The 24,780-nt window shown below is 43.1% G+C and overlaps 1 protein-coding gene across 7 annotated transcripts in view; it reads right to left on the bottom strand.

Annotated features, from left to right (window-relative positions):
• kif1ab (kinesin family member 1Ab) overlaps positions 1-24,780 on the bottom strand; it is a 58,190-nt gene that overhangs the window by 21,183 nt on the left and 12,227 nt on the right. For 2 of the 7 annotated variants that reach the window (XM_072691345.1, XM_072691340.1), the window contains exons 4-25: positions 23,820-23,999; positions 22,930-22,995; positions 22,666-22,844; positions 21,807-21,918; positions 20,658-20,735; positions 20,438-20,503; positions 20,325-20,342; positions 20,159-20,237; positions 19,074-19,152; positions 17,090-17,232; positions 14,825-14,958; positions 13,039-13,118; positions 12,851-12,926; positions 12,694-12,773; positions 12,355-12,545; positions 12,015-12,195; positions 11,357-11,429; positions 11,173-11,266; positions 10,404-10,552; positions 10,105-10,283; positions 7,956-8,093; positions 4,687-4,962 (exon numbers count right to left, since the gene is read on the bottom strand). In XM_072691345.1, the coding sequence (XP_072547446.1) occupies positions 4,687-4,962; positions 7,956-8,093; positions 10,105-10,283; positions 10,404-10,552; positions 11,173-11,266; positions 11,357-11,429; positions 12,015-12,195; positions 12,355-12,545; positions 12,694-12,773; positions 12,851-12,926; positions 13,039-13,118; positions 14,825-14,958; positions 17,090-17,232; positions 19,074-19,152; positions 20,159-20,237; positions 20,325-20,342; positions 20,438-20,503; positions 20,658-20,735; positions 21,807-21,918; positions 22,666-22,844; positions 22,930-22,995; positions 23,820-23,999 (2,651 nt within the window). Of the gene's footprint in view, positions 1-4,686; positions 4,963-7,955; positions 8,094-10,104; positions 10,284-10,403; positions 10,553-11,172; positions 11,267-11,356; positions 11,430-12,014; positions 12,196-12,354; positions 12,546-12,693; positions 12,774-12,850; positions 12,927-13,038; positions 13,119-14,824; positions 14,959-15,652; positions 15,692-17,089; positions 17,233-19,073; positions 19,153-20,158; positions 20,238-20,324; positions 20,343-20,437; positions 20,504-20,657; positions 20,736-21,806; positions 21,919-22,665; positions 22,845-22,929; positions 22,996-23,819; positions 24,000-24,780 lie in introns of all 7 variants that reach the window. The other 5 variants (XM_072691342.1, XM_072691341.1, XM_072691343.1 and 2 more) reach the window with 3 other exon arrangements.

The following is a 24,780-nucleotide window of genomic DNA, read 5'->3' as shown; positions in this document are numbered from 1 at the left end:
ACCCCCCACAGAAAAGGCCCCGGGAGAGGAGGGGGCAGTGTGCAGGGTCTGTGTGTAGGGCTGGTGAAGGGTTTCAACATGCAGGGAATTAGAGGCTGGACTCCTCTCACAGACATCGCGGCTATGCTTGTTATTCAGGAAGGACATTTAGAAAGCTTACAGCCACTGAGTCAATCTACAGCTCCTACAGATCAAAAACCTTGCATCTCCAAAGGAAAAAAACTTTGTTAACTTTCAATGGAAGTCAATATAAATAAAAAAATATTTAATTCCAGGTCATTTTGGAGCATTTCTATTGGTCCGTTCATCATGAACATGGATAAAGAACAACATTAAGTGAAAAATGGGGAAAATGGAGATACAAGGTTTTTGCATTACTGTGACTTGATGTATATTTGTATATATTTATTCTTCTTTTGGTCTGAAGTAACAATAAATATATATATGTATGTATGTATATACACTGCCTGTCAAAAGTTTGGGGACATCCAAATTGTACTTTCTTGGTTTGTTAAACCACAGCATTTCAAAATCTTTCCACTTTTCAGTCCAAAACAACTGTAAAACTAAACATTTGATAGTAGATCTATGTTGGGAATGTCGGGAATTTTTATAGCAAGGCATTTCAGCCTAAATGCCACCAGCGAGACAAGCAGTAACTCAAGTTTCAGTAGAAAAGGTTGCAACTCCAGATCTCTCCACTGCAATACTGACCAGAAACAGTCCAGGTCCACACGTCTGTAAATGAATCCTGATCTCTAATATCTTAGTTTTGATCGTGCATTTAACATATGTGCAGTTTTTCATCTCTAAAATATCAATTTCAGATATTTTAATTCAGTGTTTAATGTTTTTTTTATAATAATATCATTAATATCTAAAACTAGAATTTTGACTAGTTAGTAGTACAGTACAGAGCTCTGGACCCTCACTCACTACAATACACAACCATGGCTCGCGGAAAACACACTACGGACAATAATGAAAATATTTCTTTTTAACTCACACATACACTCACATACAGATAAATATGTACATATGTATACATATATATATATATATATATATATATATACACACACACAGACACGCACTATTTCATCTGTGTATATATATTTGTATTTTTATTTTTTTTGCTTATATTCTATATTTCTATATTTTCATATTTTTTTATTTTATTTTTTAACTTAAATGTAACTTATTCTATTTTTATTTTTTTATTTAATTTTTCTTTTGCACTTTTGCACTTTACTTCATTAAGTTAAGGTTTAGTTAAGTTTCAATTTAGATCTTTATTGTATAGCTTTGATGTGGGCAGACTGTCAAAAAAGCATTTCACTGCAAGTTATACTGTGTATTACTATGTATGTGACAAATAAAATTTGATTTGATTTTGATTTGATTTGATTTAAATAACTGTACAGAGGTTTTACTGGGAAAACTGTAATTATAGACAAGAGAAAGTGACGTGACTAGAAAGCATTACACTAAATATTATATTCACTATAACACTAAAACATTTATATACATTAAAACACTAAAACACTCATAAAAATAAAAGTTATAATTAATAAATAATAAATAATTGTTTCTTTGAGTAATGCCATAGAAAAAAAAACACTTTTGGCTCCATTAAGAACCTCAGAGGAACCTCAGAGGAACCTTTAAACGATCCAAAAACAAAATCGCTCAAATGCTCAAAGAACCTTTTGTAGCATTTTCTAGAGTGTATTGGGGGGGTAGTTGTGACTGATAGAGGTCCAAAAAATGTATTAATGAAAGTAATTTGGTAGAATTGTAATGTTAGAGTTATGAGGCCCAGTTTAGTATCTTTTAATTGGGCCTAAATTCCCTGGCTTTGCCCCAGGTCATCCTGGGAATGTGAGTTTACAGATCTGTAGATCTGATATTACTAGTAAAAAATGTCATAGTTAATCTCTAGTAATTTTTTTTTAAATTATAAATCTACTAAAAAAATTGAACTTTGAGTTTTTACCTGTAAAAATGCAGTTACGGCTTGTCTCTCTGGATGGCACTCATCACCACAACCCTTCTAGAAGTTCTTTAAACCACAATCAGGCCAGCTTGAAATGTTTAGTTTAAAAATAAAAAATAATACTAAAAACGTAAACCTTTGATGAACATGAACAAGTACCTTCATTTCCTCACACTGGCATATTCGTACAGTACCGAGAAACTCATCAGTTTGCATAGTCCAGCTTCAGAAAGCCAGGGGTCAGAGCACAGGGTCAGCTATTCTACAGCACCCCCTGGAGGGTTGAAGGTTAACCCTGCGATCAACAACCCGGCACTTTCACCACTAAGGCACCAGTCTGAATGCGCTACCCCTTCCCACACAGCTGCTCTGTCATCACCAAAGCTTGACTGACTTTACTCAAAGCTGAATAGTCCAAGAGCAGTCAAAGTGACTCCAAACTTTTGACGGGCAGTGTAATCATCACACACCTCAGCACACACTGAGAGTGGCCGGGTTCTAAAGGCCAGTGCGCGGCGGCACGGCAGGACGGGTCGAAGAGCGGCGGGAGGGGTGCCGGAGGGGAGGAGCCGGAGACAAGATTGGTGAGGCGCAAAAATACAGCATGCTCAGATAAGGAAATGATACAGTGATCAAAACAAAGCCCAGATTTGGCTTAAATCGGAACCAGATGCAAAACCCGAAAGCAAGAAGAGGTGATAATAAAAAAAAAAAAGATCCAAATGACATTAACATACTCCAACTCAACTTAAAAGTGAAATCAAACTCAACACACGTCACAGGCCTCGGGGTGGAGCATGTGTGTGAGGGAGTGAGAGTGTGGAAGCCAATCCAAAAGAAAAATAAAAAAATATAAATGTTGGGATAGATCGTACTGTAGCTCTGGCATGCCTGGTCGGGAGTGCTGCAGTCGAAACCAGCTCTTTCATCTTGAGGTCGAACCAATCGGTTCGGCTTATCCATCAGCCGGTTCGGCTTCTCAATCATTCCGGTTGGATTTCTTCATTTCAATGCAACGGAAAAAGTTGGGTGGTGTGGTGGATAACAACCACAGACAAGGGTTGGATTGCCTGACTGGGCAAATTTACCCTTCTACACCAATAAGAGTGCTTGGGTAAGACCTCCTACATTCTCCTACCTGGGTAACATGACTCACATGGAGGAGCTCTGGCGTTATTATACATCTGAAGGCCAGAAAACAAAGCCTGACAAACCTGAAGTTTAAACCTCAAAGTCTTGGTGTAGTCATGGATGATCAGTTATCCTTCTCAAGTCAGGTTGCAGTTCTGACTCGGTCAGGCAGATTTCTCCTTTCCAACACCCAGGGAATTCAAACCCTTCCCTTCTAGAAAGTCGCCCAGGTGCTCAGATGTTCAGTCTGTCGTCACTTCAAGACTTGACCACTGCAGCTCCCTTCCTGGTGGTCTTCCTCTGCACACCATCAGACCCCTGCAGCTGATCCAGAACACAGCGGCACGGGTCGGGTCGTCCTCAACACTTCTACGTTCAGCCATGTTCAGCTCCTCCTCTGCTGCTGCCCAGCTCATCAGATTCAGACCCTGACTCTTGCCTACAAAGCCAAGACTGGACCAGCCAGCCCCTCCGTACTTGATGCTGATGGTCAAAAGCCGATCCGCACCAAGAGCCCTTCCAGCTTCAAGTACGGCTCGGCTCGACCCGCCATCCTTTAAGATCCACGAAAGACGAGCGTCCAGACTTTTTACTGTCCTGCACCGAAGTGGTGGAACGAACTTCCCCTGGGTGTCCGAACAGCAGAGTCCAACACTCACTGTCCTCAAACCCAGACTGAAGACCCTCCTCTTCTGAGAGCACTTGGGTGTAGAGTAGAGTATTATGGTCTCCATATTGACTTGTGTTTAGTAGAGTCTAAGATTAGAGGAGCTCTGAATTTTAGCTGAGGGTGTTCTTTAACAGTGAAGCTCTTCTGTAAGTCGCTCTGGAGAAGATCTTCTGCTAAATGCTGGACATTAAATGTTCAGGCAGTCTGCCATGACTATTCTAAATGTTTTAAGAACACTGATGATCTGCTTCCAGTGGCTCCATCTGTCGAGGGGTGGATCTACATATTAGGCAGTTTTTGAAGGTGATGAAGAAGGTGATGAAGCTGGAAAAAGGGACAAGCGTAAGAACACTTCGACAAGAACCAGACCGTGAGGTTCTAGATAAACGACTGGGTCAGAACATCTCCACCAAAACATCAGGCAGGTCTTGTGACGTGGTCAGCACCTACCAAAGGCGTACGCCAAGGAAGGACAACCAGTGAACCGGCTCATGGGCAACAGGCTCATGGGCACCCAAGGCTCATTGAGGCTCATGTAGACCCCACCTAACAAGGTCCAACAATGTGTTGTCAGATGGTCTAAGCTGGTCTTTGAAGGTCAAGGTGGCTGAGAAGCAGGTCATCCCGACAAAAACGCAGCCGATGAAGCTGGTTGACCAGCATGGGGTATGAAGGCTAACTTGACCAAGCTGGTTGTCAAGCAAGCAGGCCATACTGGTGGACCAGCTTGATCAGGCTGGTCATTAACTTGGTCACTAGCTGGACGTACGGGTTCAGGCTACACATCCCTCGGCTTGAACTGGACCCTCGTCTCTGGTTTCAACCATAGCCTCAGTGTGAAAGAGCTGGTTTCCTCTGGCAACAGCAAAACTCCTGAAGCCTCACCAACCTTCCCACTAAACTGAACAGAGGCCAGCGGTCGTAAAAGGGATCCTGGCCTTCGCCGGCTTGGGGACACTGCGGCCCCTCCCGCGGGTCTGAGCCCCCGTCCTCTGCAAAGATCTCAGCGTCCAGGTCCTCCAACTCCTCCTCCAACTCCTCCTCCACTTTCCCATAATGCCGCTCGTCTGCGAGCTCGGTAATGTCAGACTCGGGGTCGGAGAGGGTGGGGGAGGGGGTGGGGTCACTCATGCGCTCGCTCATGCACGTGTTCAGAATGGGGGTGCTGGAGCAGCCGGAGACACGGGAACTGGGTTAGTACAACTCTCTCACACGCAGTCGGCCACATTCGCAGCCACGCGGTCCACCAACCATCGCTCAGACGTTTGGAAATAAATGTTTCTATAAAACTTCACAAATGAAGTTATTATAACATTAAAATCCAAAATTATTGATTAACAATAGATCATATTGTATCCTGGCATTTCATACTGTATCGCTGTGTAGTGATATACACTATAAGGACAAAAGTATTGGGACACCTGCTTTTTCATCGTTTCTTCTGAAATTAAGGATATTAAAATAGTTTCTCCTGCTGTTGTTGGAGTAACTGTCTCTACTGTCCAGAGAAGAAGACTTTCTACTAGACGTTGAAGGAGCATTGCTGTGAGGATTTGATTGCAATCAGTGACAGCAAAAGCTGTAAGGTCAGAATGTTGGATGATGATCACCACCCCACCTTATCCCAAAAGTACTGGATGGAGCTCCACCATCATTCCAGAAAACACAGTTCTTCCACTGCTCCACAGCTCCTCAATGCTGGGGGGCTTTATACCCCTCTGTAGCCCACGCCTGGCATTAGGCAGCATGGTGCCAATAGGGTCATGTTTATCTGCACCATATCTGGTCCTATTCTATTGGCAATATTTCTCTATAGGGACTAGACAAGCTGTGCGTGTGTGCATTTGCACATCTGAGTCAGCAATGGATGCAACTTAAAGTAGCTGAATGCATTCATTAGAATGGGTGTCCAGAAATATTTGGACATATGTTTAAATTGTTTTTGTGAACTGGTCAAGCTGGTCAAGCTGACAGACCAGCTAGTCCATCAGACTCAATAACTAGCTTAGACCATCGGAAACCAGCTACCAGCAGAAGCTGGTCTTGAGCTGGATTTTTCAGAAGGGTCTATATTTGATATTGTGGTGATACAGAAACTGAGGCAGATAATGTAGTGATATTAGATCATTAATGTTGTGTAATTTTTAGGAAAGTGCAGAATATTATTATAGCATAAATTTCATAAGATCTCTCCACGCTGTTTCCAAAATGTCTAAAATATAATAAAATAGTCAAGTTAAAAACACCTGGTATCATTTTATGCTGTTGAAATCTGCATCATAGAAGTTATTCAAGATTATTATTATTATTTGTATTATTATTATTATTATAATTATTAAACTGTCCTATCCACATTCTCGCTCTCCGGAATTCTAAGCACTAGCACCTGTGTATTTGATCATGTGATTATTTTAGATTAGTATTTAAGCTTGTGAGGTATTGTATCCCATTCTGGAGATCTACTGACTGTGTATTGACCATTTTCCGCATTTTTCTACGTTGCCGTTCCCCTCTGGATCTTTGCCTGTGTTTTGGTTTCCTGCTTACGACCCTTTACCTGTACTGTGGATTCCGTTTTTTGCCTCGACCCTTTTTGGATTCATTGCTCTGTGTGATGTTTGTGCTTTTGCCTTTCATCTGTCTTTTGGCCTTGACCTTGGACTGTGTATCGATTGCGAACTTGGACTGTGATAATCCCAGTAAAGCCTCCTTTACAATCATCTGACCCTGTTTGGGACCTTACATAAACAATCTATTATTATATTATTTATTATTTATTATACATTAAATAGTAAAGTAAATTTAAAAAATACTTTTAAAATAAGATATTATAGTTAATTAATAAATATATCTAAAATAAATCGTCCATTTCTATGAAAACCTATCTATCTGAAAATCTAAGTATAAAAGACCAATAATTAACAAAACACTCATTTCCAAACTTCTGAATGGTAGTGTACACACTCATGCTCAATCACACACACATACATACTCAGTCAGACACACAAACACTTACACAGTGTCTTATTTATTTAATCACACACACACACCTGCCTAGTCGGCCTGCCTCTTTGTCTGATGAAGGTTTAGATGTGAAGCATCTCGTGGATCTCCACATTTACATTTAGGAGGGTGTAGAGTCTCCACAAGGGGGCGATATTAGTACCAGACTAGCTTTTGGTGCTTTGCGTCAATGACACTGTGTGTTCTTGTTTTGTTACAAAGTCACGAAAAGTTCGAGCTTTGGGATTCTGTTCTGTGGAGCGATGAACAGAACTGGACCTTTTCGGGCCTGTGGATGAGCGTGGTATCTCTGGAGGAGGAAAACTGAAGTCTACGCTGAAAAGAACACCCTGCCTACAGTGAAGCATGGTGGTGGCTCGGTGATGCTATGTGGCTGCTTTGCTTCCTCTGGCCCTGGAAACCTGCAGCTTGTGGAGTACAGGCAAGACTCAATCAAATTTCAGGAAATCCTAGGAGAAAGCATCAGGCCTTCTGTGAGGAAGCTGAAGCTTGGATGTCACTGGACCTTCCAACAGGACAGTGATCGCCAGCATACCTCAAAGTCCACCAAGGCTTGACTTCAGAAGAAGTCCTGGAAGATTCTGGAGTGGCGGTCACAGTCACCTGACTTATCGCATCTGACGTAGCTGTCAGAATAGCAGAAGGGGGCTCTACTAAGCACTAAAGATGCTTATGGTGAAGGGGCTGGATAATTCGGAGACTGCAGTCGTCATTAAAAGAGACGGTTAAGATATTTAAATTAGTCTGGTTTGATTGGTTTATCGCAAACAGCTAAAAGTTTGCAAATTTTAATAAAGCTAATTTGCAATGGGGGCTGAATACTGTCGAATAATATCATATTCAGACACTTTCATATGTACACACACACACTGACACACACTGACACACACACTGCTCCCGGTGATGTAAGACCTTAGCGGAGTTGAGGACTGCGTACCCTAATTCCTCATTCAGACTCACATGTACTGAACACAGTGTGGAGTTACAAGGTGTGAGTAAAGGCAGAAGCTCAGCTGCTGCATCTCAAAGCAGTGAGGTGCATGCCACACACACACACATACATACACACACACACACATACATACACGCTCATAGACACACATATACACACCCACACTACGGTCGGGTACTGACCTGCCTACGAGACGGAACCAGGGGAATCGATCATAGAATGGGTCGCCACCGGTCAGAGCGTGGTCACAGTCCTCCATGGCGGAGCTGGGGACTTCAGCTGCCCGATCGTACATTTCTCTCATCAGGTCCAGCCTCTGTCTGCAGAGAGACAAGCATGGTCAATACCAGCACATGATTTACATGTTAAATGACCTTTATTAGGGAATAATTAGAACCCCTTGTATGAATATCAATCAATAATAATTTAATGATTATTTGTAATAATGCACAATAAACACTTTGTTACCACCCTGTTATGCAAATTATTCAGTGTTGTTTAGTCTGTAAATAGTGAGGAGTAGAACCTGCAGCATCTGAAGTTCCTACGCACATCATGGTTCCTACGTCCAGGCAATTGCCAGGCATTCGCTATGTGGTCACTAGGTTGAAACCTCAAAAAAAAAACAGTGGATGCTGTGGTGGTTGCTATAACGGTGATTGTGGTATATCAGGTGGTTGTTGCTATGCAGTTGCTACAGTATTTCTGGTAGTTGCTGCAGGTGGCTGCCATGCCAGTGGCCAAGGGTAGCTGCTATAGGGGTAGTGGGGCTCAACGGTTAGAGTACCGGGCTACTGATTACCTGGACTCGGTAGGCTGACCACTGTCAGGCCCTTAAGCAACCCCCCAGGCTCACTATTCACTGTCACTGTGTGTGTTTGCTCACTAGTGTGTGTGTGTGTGTGTGTGCGTTCACTGCATGGATGGGTTAAAGGCAGAGGCATCTGTGTCTGACACAAACTGTAAATATGTCTTGTCTATGGTGTTGCTAGGTTGCTATGGTGTCCCTGGTGGTTGCCATGATGGTGATTGTGGCATACCAGATGGTTGCTAGGTTGTTGCTACTTGTTGCAGTCGCTACAGTATTCCTGGTAGTTGCTGCAGGTGGATGCCATGCCAGTGGCCAAGGGTAGCTGCTATGGGGGTAGCGGGGGCTCAGTGGTTAGAGCACCAGGCTACTGATGACAGGGTTGTGGGTTCGATATCTGGGCTTGGTAGGCTGACCAATGTTGGGCCCTTGAACAGGCCCTTAACCCTCCATGCTCACTGTTCCATGCATGTGTGTGTGTGTGTGTGTTCACTGCACTGATTAAAGGAGGCAAAAAGTTACATCTCTGTCAGACACAAATTGTCTGTCTATGGTGTTGCTAGGGTGCTATGGTATCCCTGGTGGTTGTCATGGTATTGCTATGTGGTTGTCTATGGTGTTGCTTAGTTGTTGCAAGGGCGATGCCAGATATTTGCTATTCAGTTCATTTAGTACACTTGGTGGTTGTTATGGTGTTGCTAGGTGGTTGCTATGATGGGGATTGTGGTATACCAGATGATTGCTAGGTTGTTGCTATGCGATCGCTACAGTATTCCCGGTAGTTGCTGCATGTGGCTGCCATGCCAGTGGCCAAGGGTAGCTGCTATGGGGGCAGTTGGGCTCAGTGGTTTGATATCTGGGCTTGGTAGGCTGACCACTTTTGGGACCTTGAGCATGGCCCTTAACCCTCCATGCTCACCGATCTGTGTGTGTGTGTGTGTGTGTGTGTGTGTGTGTTCACTGCACTGATTAAAGGCGGAGGCAAAAATTACATCTCCATCATACACAAATGCTATGGTATCCCTGGTGGTTGTCATGGTGTTGCTATGTGGTTGTCAATGGTGTTGCTTAGTTGTTGCAAGGGCGATGCCAGGTATTTGCCATTCAGTTCATTTAGTACACTTGGTGGTTGCTATGGTGTTCCTAGGTGGTTGCTATGGCGGTGATTGTGGTATACCAGATGATTGCTAAGTTGTTGTTGTATGGTGTTGCTAGTGTGCTATGGTATCCCTGGTGGTTGTCATGGTGTTGCTTAGTTGTTACAAGGGGCGATGCCAGGTATTTGCTATTCAGTTCATATAGTACACTTAGTGGTTGCTAGGGTGTTGTCAAATCATTAATCATTAGGGGCAGTGGTGGCTTAATGGTTAGAGCTCCGGGCTGTTGATGACAGGGTTGTGGGTTCGATACCCGGGTTCGGCAAGCTGCCACTGTTTGGACTTGAGCAAGGCCCTTCACCCTCAGTGAGAGGCTGTAAATTGGGTGGTCCCGCCTCAAAATGCAAAACAAATATTTGATCATACCTCAGCTTCTCTAAAGTCCAGTAGTGTGTGGCCCCATTCTTCTGATCCTGGACCTCCACGGCTACAATAGTGCGAGGGAAGGGTCTTTTCTCTCGGTCTTTCGCTACACTGGGGGGCAGGAGGTCAGGAGGGAGTGGAGAGTAGAGTGTGTCCGTCAGCAACACAAACTGGAACTGAACCTGGAGGGAGAACCAACAACCCACCATTAGTTATTACCAAAACAGCAGTGGGGCAATACTGTTATACTAGAGGTGAAGCTAAAGCATGTCCGTTAAAAGTGTCCATGGTCAGCCACCCACCTTCTTCTTCAGCTCCACACTGATGGCATTGGCCTCTTTGAGGAAGATGGCATTCCCCCAGAGCAGGTCTCGGAGGGAGGTGAACTGGTAGAAGCGCCATTTACGGAAAGCCCAGAGTGCCAGCTCAGTCTCACGCTTCGTCCATGCCACTGACAAAGACACAAACACAGTGTTTACATGGTGATGACCGGTGACATGGACAAAAGTATTGGGACACCTGCATATTCATTGTTTCTTCTGAAATCAAAGATATTATAAAGAGTTTAACTATCTCTACTGTCCAAAGAAGACTTTATGCTAGGTTTTGGAAGATCATTGTTGTGAGAATTTGATTGCATTCAACCACAAGAGCATAAGTGAGGTCAGGATGTTGGATGATGATCACCAGCTCAGCTCATCATCCCCAACTCCCCAGCTCATCCCAAAAGTATCAGATGGAGCACCACCACCATCATTCCAGAGAACACAGTTCTTCCACTGCTTCAGAGGGGCTTTATACCCCTCTAGCCCACGCCTGGCATTAGGCAGCATGTGGCCAATAGGTTCAATAGGCACACCAATAGCCCTATTCTATCGGCAGTACTTCTCTACAGGGACCAGACAAGTGCATGCGTGTGTACATTTGCACATTTGTGTCAGCAATGGGAAGCTGGAGCTGAAAGCATTCATCAGAGTGTTCACTAAATGTCCAAAAGTTTGTGGACACCCTTTGTGGTGTTATAGTGTTATAAATGCCATTATTAGGAGGTAAGCTGGCATTATTCCTCACCTTCCTCCTCCGGTTCCTCTTCCTCCTCTGTGGTTTCTGGGTAATATCGGGAATTGACCTGCCTCTGAAGAGCCTCCAGTTTGCTCTCGTAATCCTGAAAGTTAAAGGCTCAGTCACAATTTTGCGTTTTTAACAAGTTTCACTTCTATAGTCTCTGTGGCTGTTAAGGGGCCGGCCATATTACCAGTCTTTGCTGCTCAAGAAGGTTGCTCGCTTCTTCTCTTTCCCTGCGATACTGATCCTCAAGCTCCTGCAATCTGCAAATAAGACATTTACAGCTGTGGTTTGGAAGTTTACATACACTCACTCACTTTCGGTTTCCCAAAATCAACACAGGGTCAACACATTATACACACACTCACTTAGGTAATTAATTCAGTGGTGCTAAGTCCCAAAATGTACTCAAATGGGTCCCAAAATGTCTTTTAACTTGCCAAAGCCAAAGGCTCTCAAATTCCTGCTAGTGATCATGATGGACTACAGCTGATATCTCAAAGCAGATCTGAGAACGATGAGTCAGGAACGTCTTTTAGAGCCATCAGTTCAAACAACTTACACAAGTACCAGTTATTAGGAGGTGTAGCCACTTTACCAAGGTCTGGAAGAAGACCCAACCTGTCACCCCCAGCTGAGAGGAAACTGGTTTGGATGGTCAGGAACTCCCCAAAAACCAGCAAAGAAAATGCCTGCCATGAACTGGAAGCTGCTGGAACACCAGTGTCACTGTCTACAGTCCAGCCGGTCCAAGGACTCATTACACCAAATATCAGGTGTGTGTGGATATTTTTGACCCTGTGTTGACTTAACCTTAGTACCAGCTAATCAGCTGAAAAGCTCCGTACCTCTGCTCCATCTCTTGTTTCATGTCTATGCCCTGTTTCTCCAGCAGCTCTCTCTGGGCGAAGGCCCAGTCCACAGGCTCCACAGGCGTCTCGGCACAGGGCGTCCGCTCCCGCTCCTGTCTGGCCTGCTCTGGGTCATTAAAGCGGAACACGTGGCTCTTCCCCATGATGATGCGGTTTCCTGAGAGGGATACATGGAAAAACCATTTGTGGGATCCAAGATTTTTAGTTAGGTGTGGTTGACCTGAATCAGGCTGATTTAAGCTGAGCTAGGATCAATCTGCCAAGTCATTAAACCCCAGGACTAGACTAGACATTAACACAGACGCTGTAGACACACCTGATCTGAGCACAGTGGGCTCGGTCATTCTCTTGCCGTTCACATAAGTCTCTGCATCCTTGCAAGGCTCCAGGACCACCACTCCCTCTCCGGATGCATTGGTGCTACTGGTGAAGATGCAGTGCTCTTCCTTGATGAAGTGACCGCTCAGGACAATGTCCTGCCTACAGCTGGCACCTTCACGACCAACTCTGAAGAAAGAGAGAGAGAGAGATCCAGAATCACACAAACTGAAATTCTGATTAATCGGCACTGTTAAAGGAAACCTCCTATCTCCAGAGAGGGATCTTCTTACCAGCTGTTAATGGAAATGGAACTAAACTGAATAAAAATTCTTACTTGGTGATTCCATCTTTAATGTAGTAGAGTAAACACTCTGACATCAGGGGATCTTCATTCAGGTTGACCAGATGAGGTGTCTGAAACATAAACAAACATAGTTTGTAGTTATCTGTCCTTTATGGCATATAATCAGTGCTCTTCATGCACCGCTTACCTTTTTAGGAGAAAACACTCCAACTGTGCCTCCATCTTCCCTCATGGCCACTCCCATTTCAGCCAGAAGAGCCTCCCTGTAGAGAACAGCAGTCAGGAGTACTGTATTTCACGCATAGCTGCAGACTGTACTGTGGAAGAATGAATGAATGGAGTTTCTGAAAACTGAAACACTCAAGGCTGTCTGACCTCTCCATCCTGATGGCCTCTGTGCGCCGCAGCTTCTCCTCCCAGGTCTCATTGAGCTCTGCGATGATCTTCTCTGTTTCCTAATGACAGGAAAAGTGACAATCAACAGATCATCTTATAATAATAGTTAAGTACCAATATTTCTGATAAAGACCAGTTTGTTCTTTCATCCATCCACTTTATCTTTCCATCTATCCATCCACCTATCCATACATCCACCCATCGGCCAATCTACCCATCCGTCCATGCATCAGCCTATCCATCCATCTATCCATGCATCCATCAATTGGCATATCTATTCATCCACCTACCCATTTTTCCATCCATCCATCCATCCATCTATCCATCCATCCATGTATCAGCCTATCCATACATCTACCCATCCATCCGTCCATCCATCCATCTATCCACCCATCGGTCTATCTATCCATCTGTCCATGCATCAACCAATCCATCCATCCATCCATCCATCCATTCATCCACTTATCCATACATTCATCCATCTATTTATCTGTCAATGCATCAGCCTATCTATACACCAACCCATCCATCCGTCCATCCATCCATCCACCTATCCTTATATTCACCCATCAGCCTATTTTCATGCATTAGCCTATCCATACATCTACCCATCCATCCATCCATCCATCCACCTATTCAAACATTTACCCATCAGCCTATCTGTCCATCCATCCATGCATCAGCCTATCTATCCATCGATCCATACATCCACCCATCGGCCTATCTATCCATCCATCCATGGATCAGCTTATCCATCCATCTACCCATCCATCCATTCATCCATCCATGCATCAGCCTATCCATCCACCTTTCCATACATCCACCCATCGGCCTATCTATCCATCCATCCATGGATCAGCCTATCCATCCATCTACCCATCCATCCATCCATCTATCCATTCATCCATCCACCCATCCATCCATCTATCCATCCATCAGCCTATCTGTCCATCCATCTATTGCATCAGCCTATCTATCCATCCATCCATACAGCTACCCATACATCCATTCATCCATCCATGCATCAGCCTATCCATCCACCTATCCATACATCCACCCATCTGCCTATCTATCCATCCATTCTTGCATCAGCACATCCATACATCTACCCATCCATCCATCCATCCATCCATCTACCCATCCATCCATCCATCCATCCATCCATCAATTGGCCTATTCATCCATTTACCCAGTCTATCCATCCATGCATCATCCTATCTATACATCAAACCATCCATCTATCCATCCATCCATCTATCCATCCATCCATCAGCCTATCTATTCATCCATCAATGGATCAGCCTATCCATACATCTACCCATCCATCCATCCATCTATCCATCCATCCATCAGCCTATCTATCCATCCATCCATGCATCAGCCTATCCATACATCTACCCATCCATCCATCCATCCATCCATTGGCCTATTCATCCATTCACCCAGTCTATCCATCCATGCATCAGCCTATCTATATACTATTTATCCATCCATCCATCAGTCATTCATATATCCATGCATCCATCCATAAGCCTCTCAGACCATTCATCCATCAGCCTATCAATCATCCATAAGTCTATCTATCCATTCTTCCATGCATCCATCCATTGGCCTACCTATCCATCCATCCATCCATCCATCCATCCATCCATCCATCAGCCTATCCATCAGCCTATCCATCAGCCTATCCATCAATCTGTATATCCACCCATTGGCTTATCTGTACCATCCATCCATCCATCCATCCACTCTGCCTTCCTATTACCTTCAGCCTCTCAATGGCCTCCTCACTGCCGGGGCTGAACATGATGCGGTCGTGCAGGCTGTTGATGGAGCCGGCCCGGCTGGACAGAGCGGAGAGAGATGGGGACGGACTCATCCCCGTCATGGCATTGGTCACTGTGGAGAGATCACCCCTTTGACTGACAGCCTGGAGACTATTGACATTAGTCTTGTAATTGGACAAACCTGGCCAGGACATTTCGGAACGAAAAGAGAACGGGAGCACAAGGCCGGAGAATTGTGGGTAGATGTGGAAGTTAGAGAAACGGAAAAGGAACAGGGAGCAAGGGAAGAAGAGTAGAAAGCATGAGAAACAAGGCTTCACAATCTAAGCCTCAAAGCAGAATGGAGCAGATCAATGGGCATAAATTTGAGGGCTCTCGATTAGCCAGTGAGCAACCAGGGCTTCACTTTTTTGGAGTTAATCTCTTGTATCTGAATCAGGACACATAACAGTGCTCCTTTCAAAGGATCATCACTCTATACTGCCTCAAATTCATTTCAGCATCGTAACCATGCCTGGGCCATGAGCATAGAGACGTGCTGTCCATGAGGCTGCTGGAGCAACAAGGCAAAGGGTCAAGCCAGGAGTGCTAATCGGCCTCACATTCCTACATTAGAATGAATCCAAAGCATCTGCATTCAGCAGAAACACTCTGGAGCACCACAGCTAGCAATAAACAGCCACTACAAGGACACATGTTGCTAGATCTGGTCACTTTGGGAATGTGCATATGGACTGTGGTGGTCCAGAGTAGTCTGCTTCAGCCTTAATAAGCTGCAAAGCACTGGGGTGCCGAAAAATACACACATTTCAAAGCAGGTATTCCAGGACCAGTAGCTCGATATGCTGAGAGATAGAGAGAAAGAGAGAGAGGAGAAAAGACATATCACAGATTGGCAGCTTTAGGCTTAGCTTTAGCATTACCCCTGTAGTCAGTCAGCCGAGAGAGGTTTAGTGTGTGACATTTAGGGAAAAGGACAATTTCGATTAATATCTACTACAGTTTTCTGCCATTTTACAGAAAACACTGTCAAACAAGGTCAGAAACAACTTAAGAGAGTGCAGGCAAGTGTGTGATGACTTAGGCTCCGCCCACACATATATAGAAGGGGTAAAATATCTTTGTCCACACGGCCACACAATCACGTCCCTAAAAGGCTTCAGTTAGCTTTCCAGCCCAGCAAAAAGTTGGATGTAAAATTCATTAAGAAGCAGTGTAACGGCCAGAACAGACCTAAATACACATTTCCCAAAGCACATTTTCTTTAACAGGGGTTTTTTTCTGTGTATTCAAACCACAGGTCTCCAAAACTTTCTTGAACACTGAGAAAATCATTGACTTTAAACTTTGAGATGTGTTAGCACCCCCTGCTGGGCTGGCATGCTCAGTTGAGAATTTTAGGGCCGTGTTTGCATCCTAGTGTCGACAGGGAGGTTGTTAGACCAGCATCAGCACTGTTAAAATCTAACCCCCTAAACCCCACAGTGCATTTTTGCCATTAAAGTGCATGTAATGAGTATTAAATTAGTTGTTTGCTGTATAAATAACAAGCATGAGACATTGGGGTGGTCGTCAACTTTATTCCTGCCAGATAGCGCTGCTGTCCTCTCAGTGCCCAGTCGGCAGATGTCAAGTTAGCTAGCTAATAAGATTGTAGTAAGGTCTGGTGGGATTAGCTTTCAGCCTAGAACTACGTAGCACCTGCTAGCTTCACTCCTCCGCCAATCGTGTGCATGGGTTTGCATCTCTTCCCCTGAGGATACCCTCAGCATCGATTTCGTGCCTCACTTCCATATTCTCCAGAAGTAGTCGTTGTGATTAGCTTCAAAACCCTTTACTAGTGGGCGGGGTTTATGTAAATGTTGGGAGTGTAAATGTAACGAGTGAAGACTGTGATGTAACAGTTTCAGGGTTTACAAAACTAAAAACAGTAAATTTAGGACATCACATCTTGGCTGATCAACTATATATGGGCTGAGGTGAAACTGCGTATTTTATTTTTCTTAACTCTCACTTAGAAATTCAGGGACAGAAACAACCATCACAAAAACGTTAGTAGAAGAGAAGACCTCTGTGATGGCTGGGCCTGCTCTGTAAGGCGAGCAGGAAAGCCAAAGGCCTATACAGTGTTCACTATCCCCTGAGCCGTCAAAGTGATTTAGCTCCTAAGGGGCTTGATGACTGAACGATAAGTTGGAGCTTATGGGCACTGCTGTAGGGGGTCAAAAATGCTGCTCACTCACTTTCAATGATGTCTCCAAGACCCTGGGCATAGAGGAGGTCCTTCAGCCTGGCCACTTCTTCCTTCAGCTCGCGCACCAGCCGGTTATTGGGGTCTTCATTGATGACGGCATTGCAGCGGATTTGTTTGGCTCGGTCTGCGTACCTGAGGAAGGGCCGGAACACAGCAGGGTGACTAACATCCTTCGAATCATTTTAGTGCTTCTTAATCCTGCTTAATTCTCAGAGGTTTAACAACTGATACACCTGGTACAGGTCAGCAGAGGTTACGGAAATCAGGCAGGGATCAGCTTTGGGGAGGTAGGCCCCCATGATTTAAAAGAATAGCCTGATCAGTCCTGCTTGGTTTGGGAATTGCAGTGCCTCTGACCGCATAGTGAGTGAGGACGGCTGAGAAGATCATCAGGGTCTCTCTCGTAAAGCCACAAACATCGTGACAATCCCACCCACCCACCCCTCACACAGACTCTTATCACTGCTGCCGTCTGGCAGAAGGTACCGGAGCAGCCGAGCCATCGCTGCCAGACTCTGCAACAGCTTCTACCCTCAAGCCATCAGACTCCTCAACACACAGGGACTGAATCTGAGACCCCCTGCTCAACTTTCAGACACTCACACACATATTACACACTCACACACTCACACACACATCTCTATTGATGCTCCCACCATATGCCCACTTGCACACCTATCAGGTTACTGCTGCTAGATACTGTATATATAAGAACTGTCCTCTGCTACCTAGTATATGTAATAGCACGTTACACACCTCTGCACCTTCTCCTCTGTGTATTTATGGTATTGTTCTGATCAACGTTTGCACTTTATGTATCTGCACTGTATTGTTTCTGTTCCACGTCGCACCATGGAGGCCCCAGAGGAACGTCATTTGGCTCCACATCTTTTGCTCAGATGGAATGACAATAACCGCCTCTTGACTGGACTGGATCTCTGACACAGACAGCTTACAGTAGTGCAGTTACTTGTTTATTAACTTTTATTTGTATTCTTATAATTACACAGTGTCTCTCAACAGCTGTGGCAGCATATCATCGCTGTCCAATGAAAAGGAAAAGACCTTTAACCCTTAACGTTCAACGGCAGACAATGCAGAATGACTTTAGTCAATTTGGAGTTTTTCAGTCTGGGTTTGAGGACAGCGAGTGTTGGACTCTGCTGTTCAGACACCCAGGGGAAGTTCGTTCCACCACTTCAGTGCAGGACAGCAAAAAGTCTGGACGCTCGTCTTCTGTGGATCTTAAAGGATGGCGGGTCAACCGAGCCGTACTTGAAGCTGGAAGGGCTCTCGGTGCAGATCGGCTTTTGACCGTCGCCAATCAATATAAAATGGGGTGGAGTGGTCAAACATTCTATTGTGGCTACTTCCGAATTATGAAGCTAGTAGCCACCAATCACCATGTCACTGCTATAATGCTAATGCTAATTGGTGTCCCTCACTTTTATTTATTGGACTGGACTGTTTTAATAACCAGATTCAAACACAATGAGCATATTTGACTGAATGACCCATTTAAAGAGTACATCCACCCTCAACACCTGCACGTCTGAAAACTGAGGGGGCATGAGGGGAATGCGGATAAGCATGTGGAGGCGGGGCTAAGTGAAGAGTGGACAGGGTAGAATGGAGCCAATCAGATGTGTGCTTTTCTGTGTCATGTGTGCCATGGCCATCATTTTGAAAAAGGTCGCCGCCCACCGCTACGTAAAAAACGGAAAAAGCGAGTGAAAAAACGGAGTTACAGATGCAGCTAGACTAAATTTCCAACCACTAGGGGGCGCACTAGCCGGGGTTCGTATGGCTAAAGTGTTACATTTATTGGTATAAAATTGCTTTTTTAGAATTTATTTTTTTAACCAGATGCTACACGAAGCATGTCTGAAAAATGTGGATAAAATAAACATTATTAAGATTTTACTGAAGACAAGAGAGATGTTTAATGGGAGTATTAGTTTCTCCAGGTTTACCTGAGGGTGCTGAGGGTCTCATCATAGTTGATATCTGCGGGGCTCAGAGCTGCTACCATGGCAGTACGCGAGTTTCCACCTAATCAAATGCAGAAACACAGAGCTAAGTTTTATAATTCAATAATAAACTCATATATGATTATTTATAGACTGGGTTTGACCGTCAGCCAGACAGACATCATTAGACATGCCTTTAAATTCATTTGTTTAGATTAATCACTGAGAAATGAGTCACATATTGATTATTATAGGCTGTAAATAATTGTGGAGGTCTTAATATGGTTATTTGCAGCTTATTACACCTTATGAGACGTCTTGGCTCCTTTAGAACAAAAAGATTTGAACCTGGAATTGATCTGGAAACTTTAGGGCTGTTAATAGCAGACTAATTCTAAGAGGTCACAATAATATCAATATCAATAATAATAATAATAATAATAATAAATACACAATAAAAAATAATAAAAGCACCAACAATAGTAATAATAACAATAAAATAATAATCACAACCACAATATAATAATAACAAACTAAAATTATTAATACAAATATTAATAATAAGAATGACAATATTAACAATGACACAAATCATCATAATTACGTAAATAATAAAAGCACCAGCAGTAACAATAATAACAATATAAAATAACTAACTGTAATAATAATAATAATAATAATAATAATAATAATAACTACAGAAATAATAACTACAAAAATATAAAAGCAACAACAGTAATATAACAATGATAAAAAATAAATATCATGATAACAACAATTTAATAATAACATTAAGTTAAAAGTTAAATAATAATAATAATAATAATAACTACAGAAATAATTCAAAAGTTATAATAATAAAAAACAATAATAATAATAATAACAGAAATAATAAAAGCAACAACAATAGTAATAATATAAATAAAATAAAAAGAATTATCACAATAACAACAACTATATAATAACATTATACAATTAAAAATAAATAAATACAATGATAATAGTAACAAGAATACCAATAACAACTATAATAATAAGATAATAGATAATAATAAGAAGAAGAAGAAGAAGAAGAAAAAGTTTCATACCAAGATTCTCTCTAAGCAGCCAGGTGAGAACGGAGTCTCTGTAGGGGATGAAGCTCTCCGCCTTCTTCTTCTTTTTGTTCTGTTTATCAGAGACAAACACGGTCATCATTTAAACCCTTCAGCTGCAGGCAGATCATCTGCAGACTGAAGTGAAGCTGGATCTTACCTTGTTGGGTAGAGAGTCCTACAAAGAAATGAACAACAGTAGAGTTTAAACCATCAACCACTGGCCCTGACAGCTTAACTCTGAGCTCAAGCCAGAAAAGCCCAATTTCTCACCACTTCAGCCAAAGCAGAGATCACCTTCCCCAGGGTGGTCAGGGATTTATTAATATTCGCTCCTTCCTAGAAAGAGAAAAGAGTCAAAGTCATGTTGAATCACAGTCACATCCAGGTTCTCCATCACCAGCAACACTTCCACACACCCTGGGGCTCCTTGGGCCGGCATGCTGACTGAGTGAGCACTCACTAGTCTCACTAGTGTCTGCGAGAGTCTCACCTTCAGTCTGGTTCCTTTGGCTCCAGTTGAATCAGCTCTTTCACTGCCTGCCAAGTCCACCAGGCTGATCTTGCTGACCTGCATCAGAGTGGAGAGGGCTGAATCTCAGCCAAACGATTTACTCTAATGCACAGCAGAGCGCTGAGAGGGTCTCACACTGCCTACACAGCTGAACGAGCAGCTGGCAATCTTTCCCTGAACAACACGAACCTCAGTGAGATATGCTCCTTCAGCAGAGGGGTTACTTCAGTAGAAATGTCTGTTATCTGAACTTTACTGACTTTTTACTTCTACTTCTCTCATTTTCCTCCAATTATCTGAACTTTCTCCTCCTTACATTTTAAAAACAGCCTCGTTCTTCTATTTCATTTCCCTTTGTTTTCATTCCGGCTCGTCATCAATAAAAACCCTCTCCAGATAAATCCTGTGAGTCTGATCCTGATTGGATGAGAAGTATAAACAGACTCTATTCTGACTCCCTATTGGTTTATAAGAGATCCATCACACCTGCACACGTCCCGTCACTCTCCAGCAGCTCACAGCAGACGTCTGTAGTCTAGTATGAAGACTGTGTCCGTGGCAGAGACTCAAGAGAGCTGCAGTGAAACGTCCCGACTGAGCCCCACATTTACATTCCAATAAAGCTTATTGATCACACGCCTCTGAAGTCTGACTTTCTGCAGCTTTACAAAACTTCTAGACAACGACTCCTCATATTCTCCTCCATGAAGCTCATGTTAATGCTCAGTAGAGCACAGAGACGCTCCTTTAATAGAGCTGATATTACTGAAATGCTTCATTTTCAATGGGCAGATCTGCAGCTGAAACAGGAGCCTAGTGCAGCCCAACATTTTTAACATCAACATTTTAATAGATCATTCTCCTCATTATGACTTTTAGAGGAATGGGGTTTTGGGGAGGGGGGGGGGGGGGGTAGTGTACTATAGACCCCTGTGGTGCGGCCTAAGCTTTTGGCCTTTGTTTTCCTTCCATTACTTTTACTTTTCTACTTGAAGTGGTTCTGAAACCAGTACTTTTACACTTTTACTGGAGTAAAAAGCTTCAGTTGATACTTCAGCTTCTATAGAAGTCTTTTAAACGTAAATTTGACACTGTTGTACCTTCTCAGAGGTCACTAGTAGGACGTACCTTCTCAGAGGTGTTGTCCGTGTCACTGTCGTGTCGCTTCTGTGTGAAGATGATGTTGAAAACAGCGTGGGAGCGACTGCTGGTCTCGTTCATGTTGGTAGCCGCCACGGTTCTGTGAGATCAGAGGTTTGGCTCATACAGGGTGTTAAACTGAGGGTGACCACACTGACATCTAATCTAAGCCAAAACATGACCAGGTCAAGCGAACCTATAATAATATCACTGCATGCAGAACTATCTAGAACTATGTAGACTAACTTTTGGTGTGGAGCAGTCCTGGAGAACCACAGGAGGTGTTCTCCAGGACCAGGGATGGGAACCACTGGTTTAGCATCTAATCATGTCTATTAACACATTCATTACCATCTAAAAACATCTCAAATGATCAGTCAGGTCTAGACAATTATCTACATTCTGGTAGTTTCCAGCTATAACAAACCACCGTCGACCCAGGAAGGCCTTGGTAACGAGCTGATTAGCTGTACAGAATTGTACAGAATGTTGATTATTATTTATTAATTATTATTAATATGCACATCAATAACATCTTTTAAAATGATCTAGTCAGTTCTAGATGATGATCTGCAACAGTGGTTCTCAACCCTGTTCATGAAGAACCTCCTGTCCTGCACATTTTAGTGGTTCCCTGCTCTACCACACGTCACCTTCAACTCAGGGGAGTTGTTAATTATCTGATTGGCTGGATCAGGTGTGTTGGGAGCTGGGCAAACTTTAAAATGTGCAGATCAGGGAGTTCTCCAGGACCAGGGTTGGGAACCACTGCTGTGGAACTGTCCACAAGTCCAACGACATCAGATCAGATGGAGATCACGCCACACGCCAGCTGCTGTCCACTTGCCTGGCCTTGTTTCCAGAGTCCATCAGGTCCTGGATGTCGTTGTAGGATGTGACCGCCAGCTTGGACAGATCTTCCACGTAGGGCCCCATGAGTGGATGCTCTCGCACACGCAGGTTTCCTTTGTTTTTGGGATTTAGCAGGTCTCGCACACGCTCACAGTAGATCTCCATGTAGCTGACCTGAAGATGCATATTGATTAATAATCAATCAATCAATCATTTAATAAATCATTAAATAATACAGAACCTGTGGGACTGGCCTCACCTCCACTGAGTAGGACATGTTGTTGTCATTATTGTCACTGATCTTGGTGAACAGGTCTTCACAGAGCTGGCAGAAATGCACAAATAAATACATAAATAAATAATCTAATACTCTCATAACTCTTAAACTGGCCCTCAGGGACCCCAGAGGGCCCCCCTTTATCCCTGAGTGCTGTATGTTGGGTTGGTGCGAACATCTGGACCAGGGGTCTGGGGATCCTTGAGGACCAGTTTACTTCAATAACCTACAAATAATCTGGATGGTGAATGGACCAATGGAAATGCTCCAAAAGGCTTTTCCTCCTCCTGTGAGTTTTTGCCCATACTGCCCACTACTGCGGCCACTTCATGTTATTTCTTCTTTCTTCTCTGTCTCTGTTCTTTATTAAGTAATAATTATGTAAAGCTGCTTTGTGACGACAACAGTTGTAAAAAGCGCTATACAAATAAATTTGACTTGACTTGACTAAATGCTCTGCCTTAAATAGAGTTCCCTGATATTGAATAATAATAGATATAATTAATAATTAATAATTGATAATAATAGAATAGAATAGAGTAGAATAATAGAAATGGTATTATACCAATTGATAGGAATGTAAGTTTGCAGGTGTTTGTATAAATAAATAGAGCTCCCTGATATTGAATAATAATATATATAATTAATAATTAAAAATAGAATAGAATAGAATAGAATTATACTAATTGATAGGGTTCAGGTGTGTATAAATAAATCAGAAGTAAAGTGTCATATGCACATACTTCTGCAGTGTATGAATAAATGATATGGATTATGTGATATACTTATGGAGTAAGTAAGTTATCTTTATTGATAAAGCACTTTTCCAGAGCATCTCACAAAAGTGCTTCACTTTTAAATAAAGCCTTTACCAGAGGAATAATGCCCTGCTGGTCTTTTTCCTGTTTGCCCATCATGGTGTAGGACTTCCCAGCTCCAGTCTGCCCGTAGGCAAAGATGCAGACGTTGTAGCCTTCAAACGCATGCAGGAGCATCTCCTCCCCAATGTCTCTGTACACCTGCTTCTGGCAGGCGTAGTTAATATCCTCTGGCTGAAAAGACAAAAGAAAAGAGACACCTCAACACCACATCCCATCCTATAACACATTCAAATCAGTTCATCTTTAATAAATAAAATAATGAGAAATGCTGGGAATCTGACTGCAGAAGTGAAAAGCAGGAACTCCACCTGGCCGGATGAACACACTGCACGGACACTTTTCAGGACACTGCGGCACTTTACCCACACCTTGACACCTTATTATGCTAGGCTTCATCTGATATTGTGATTGACACTGCTGAACTCTACAGGAAAGGCCAGAGCAGACTCGACTATCTACTGAGGAGGTTGAGGCCCTTTGGAGGGCAGGGAGCACTCATGTGAGTGTCCATTTGTGATTATCTGTAAATAATCTGTAAATAATATTGTTATTGCTTTTTAATTCTGTTATTTATATTGTGTTTATATTGGTAATCTGTATCTATATTGCATCTGAGTGTCTTGCTATCCCTTTTCTGCTGTGACACTGAGAATTTCCCCACTGTGGGACTAATAAAGGATTATCTTATCTTATCAGATTGCTGCTATTATTTTTTATTTCTCTGCTTTCCCACTTTTCCTATTTATGTCTACCCTTCTTATAGATCCCATGTACCACATGTGATGCAAATGACAATAAAGTCTCCTTAAATCCATTAAACCAGGACATCCACAGGATTTAAACTGCGCTACTCTCAGACCCGTGTTGCAACAAGAAACATCAAACATTTCATTTATTTCAACATTAAACATAAAATAATAGAATAATAGAAATGGTATTATACTAATTGAAA

This window comes from Salminus brasiliensis, chromosome 11 (assembly GCF_030463535.1).
Source record: "Salminus brasiliensis chromosome 11, fSalBra1.hap2, whole genome shotgun sequence".
Taxonomy (NCBI): domain Eukaryota; kingdom Metazoa; phylum Chordata; class Actinopteri; order Characiformes; family Bryconidae; genus Salminus; species Salminus brasiliensis.
The sequence above is the reverse complement of the archived record's forward strand: the minus strand, read 5'-3'. Positions and strand labels throughout refer to the sequence as shown.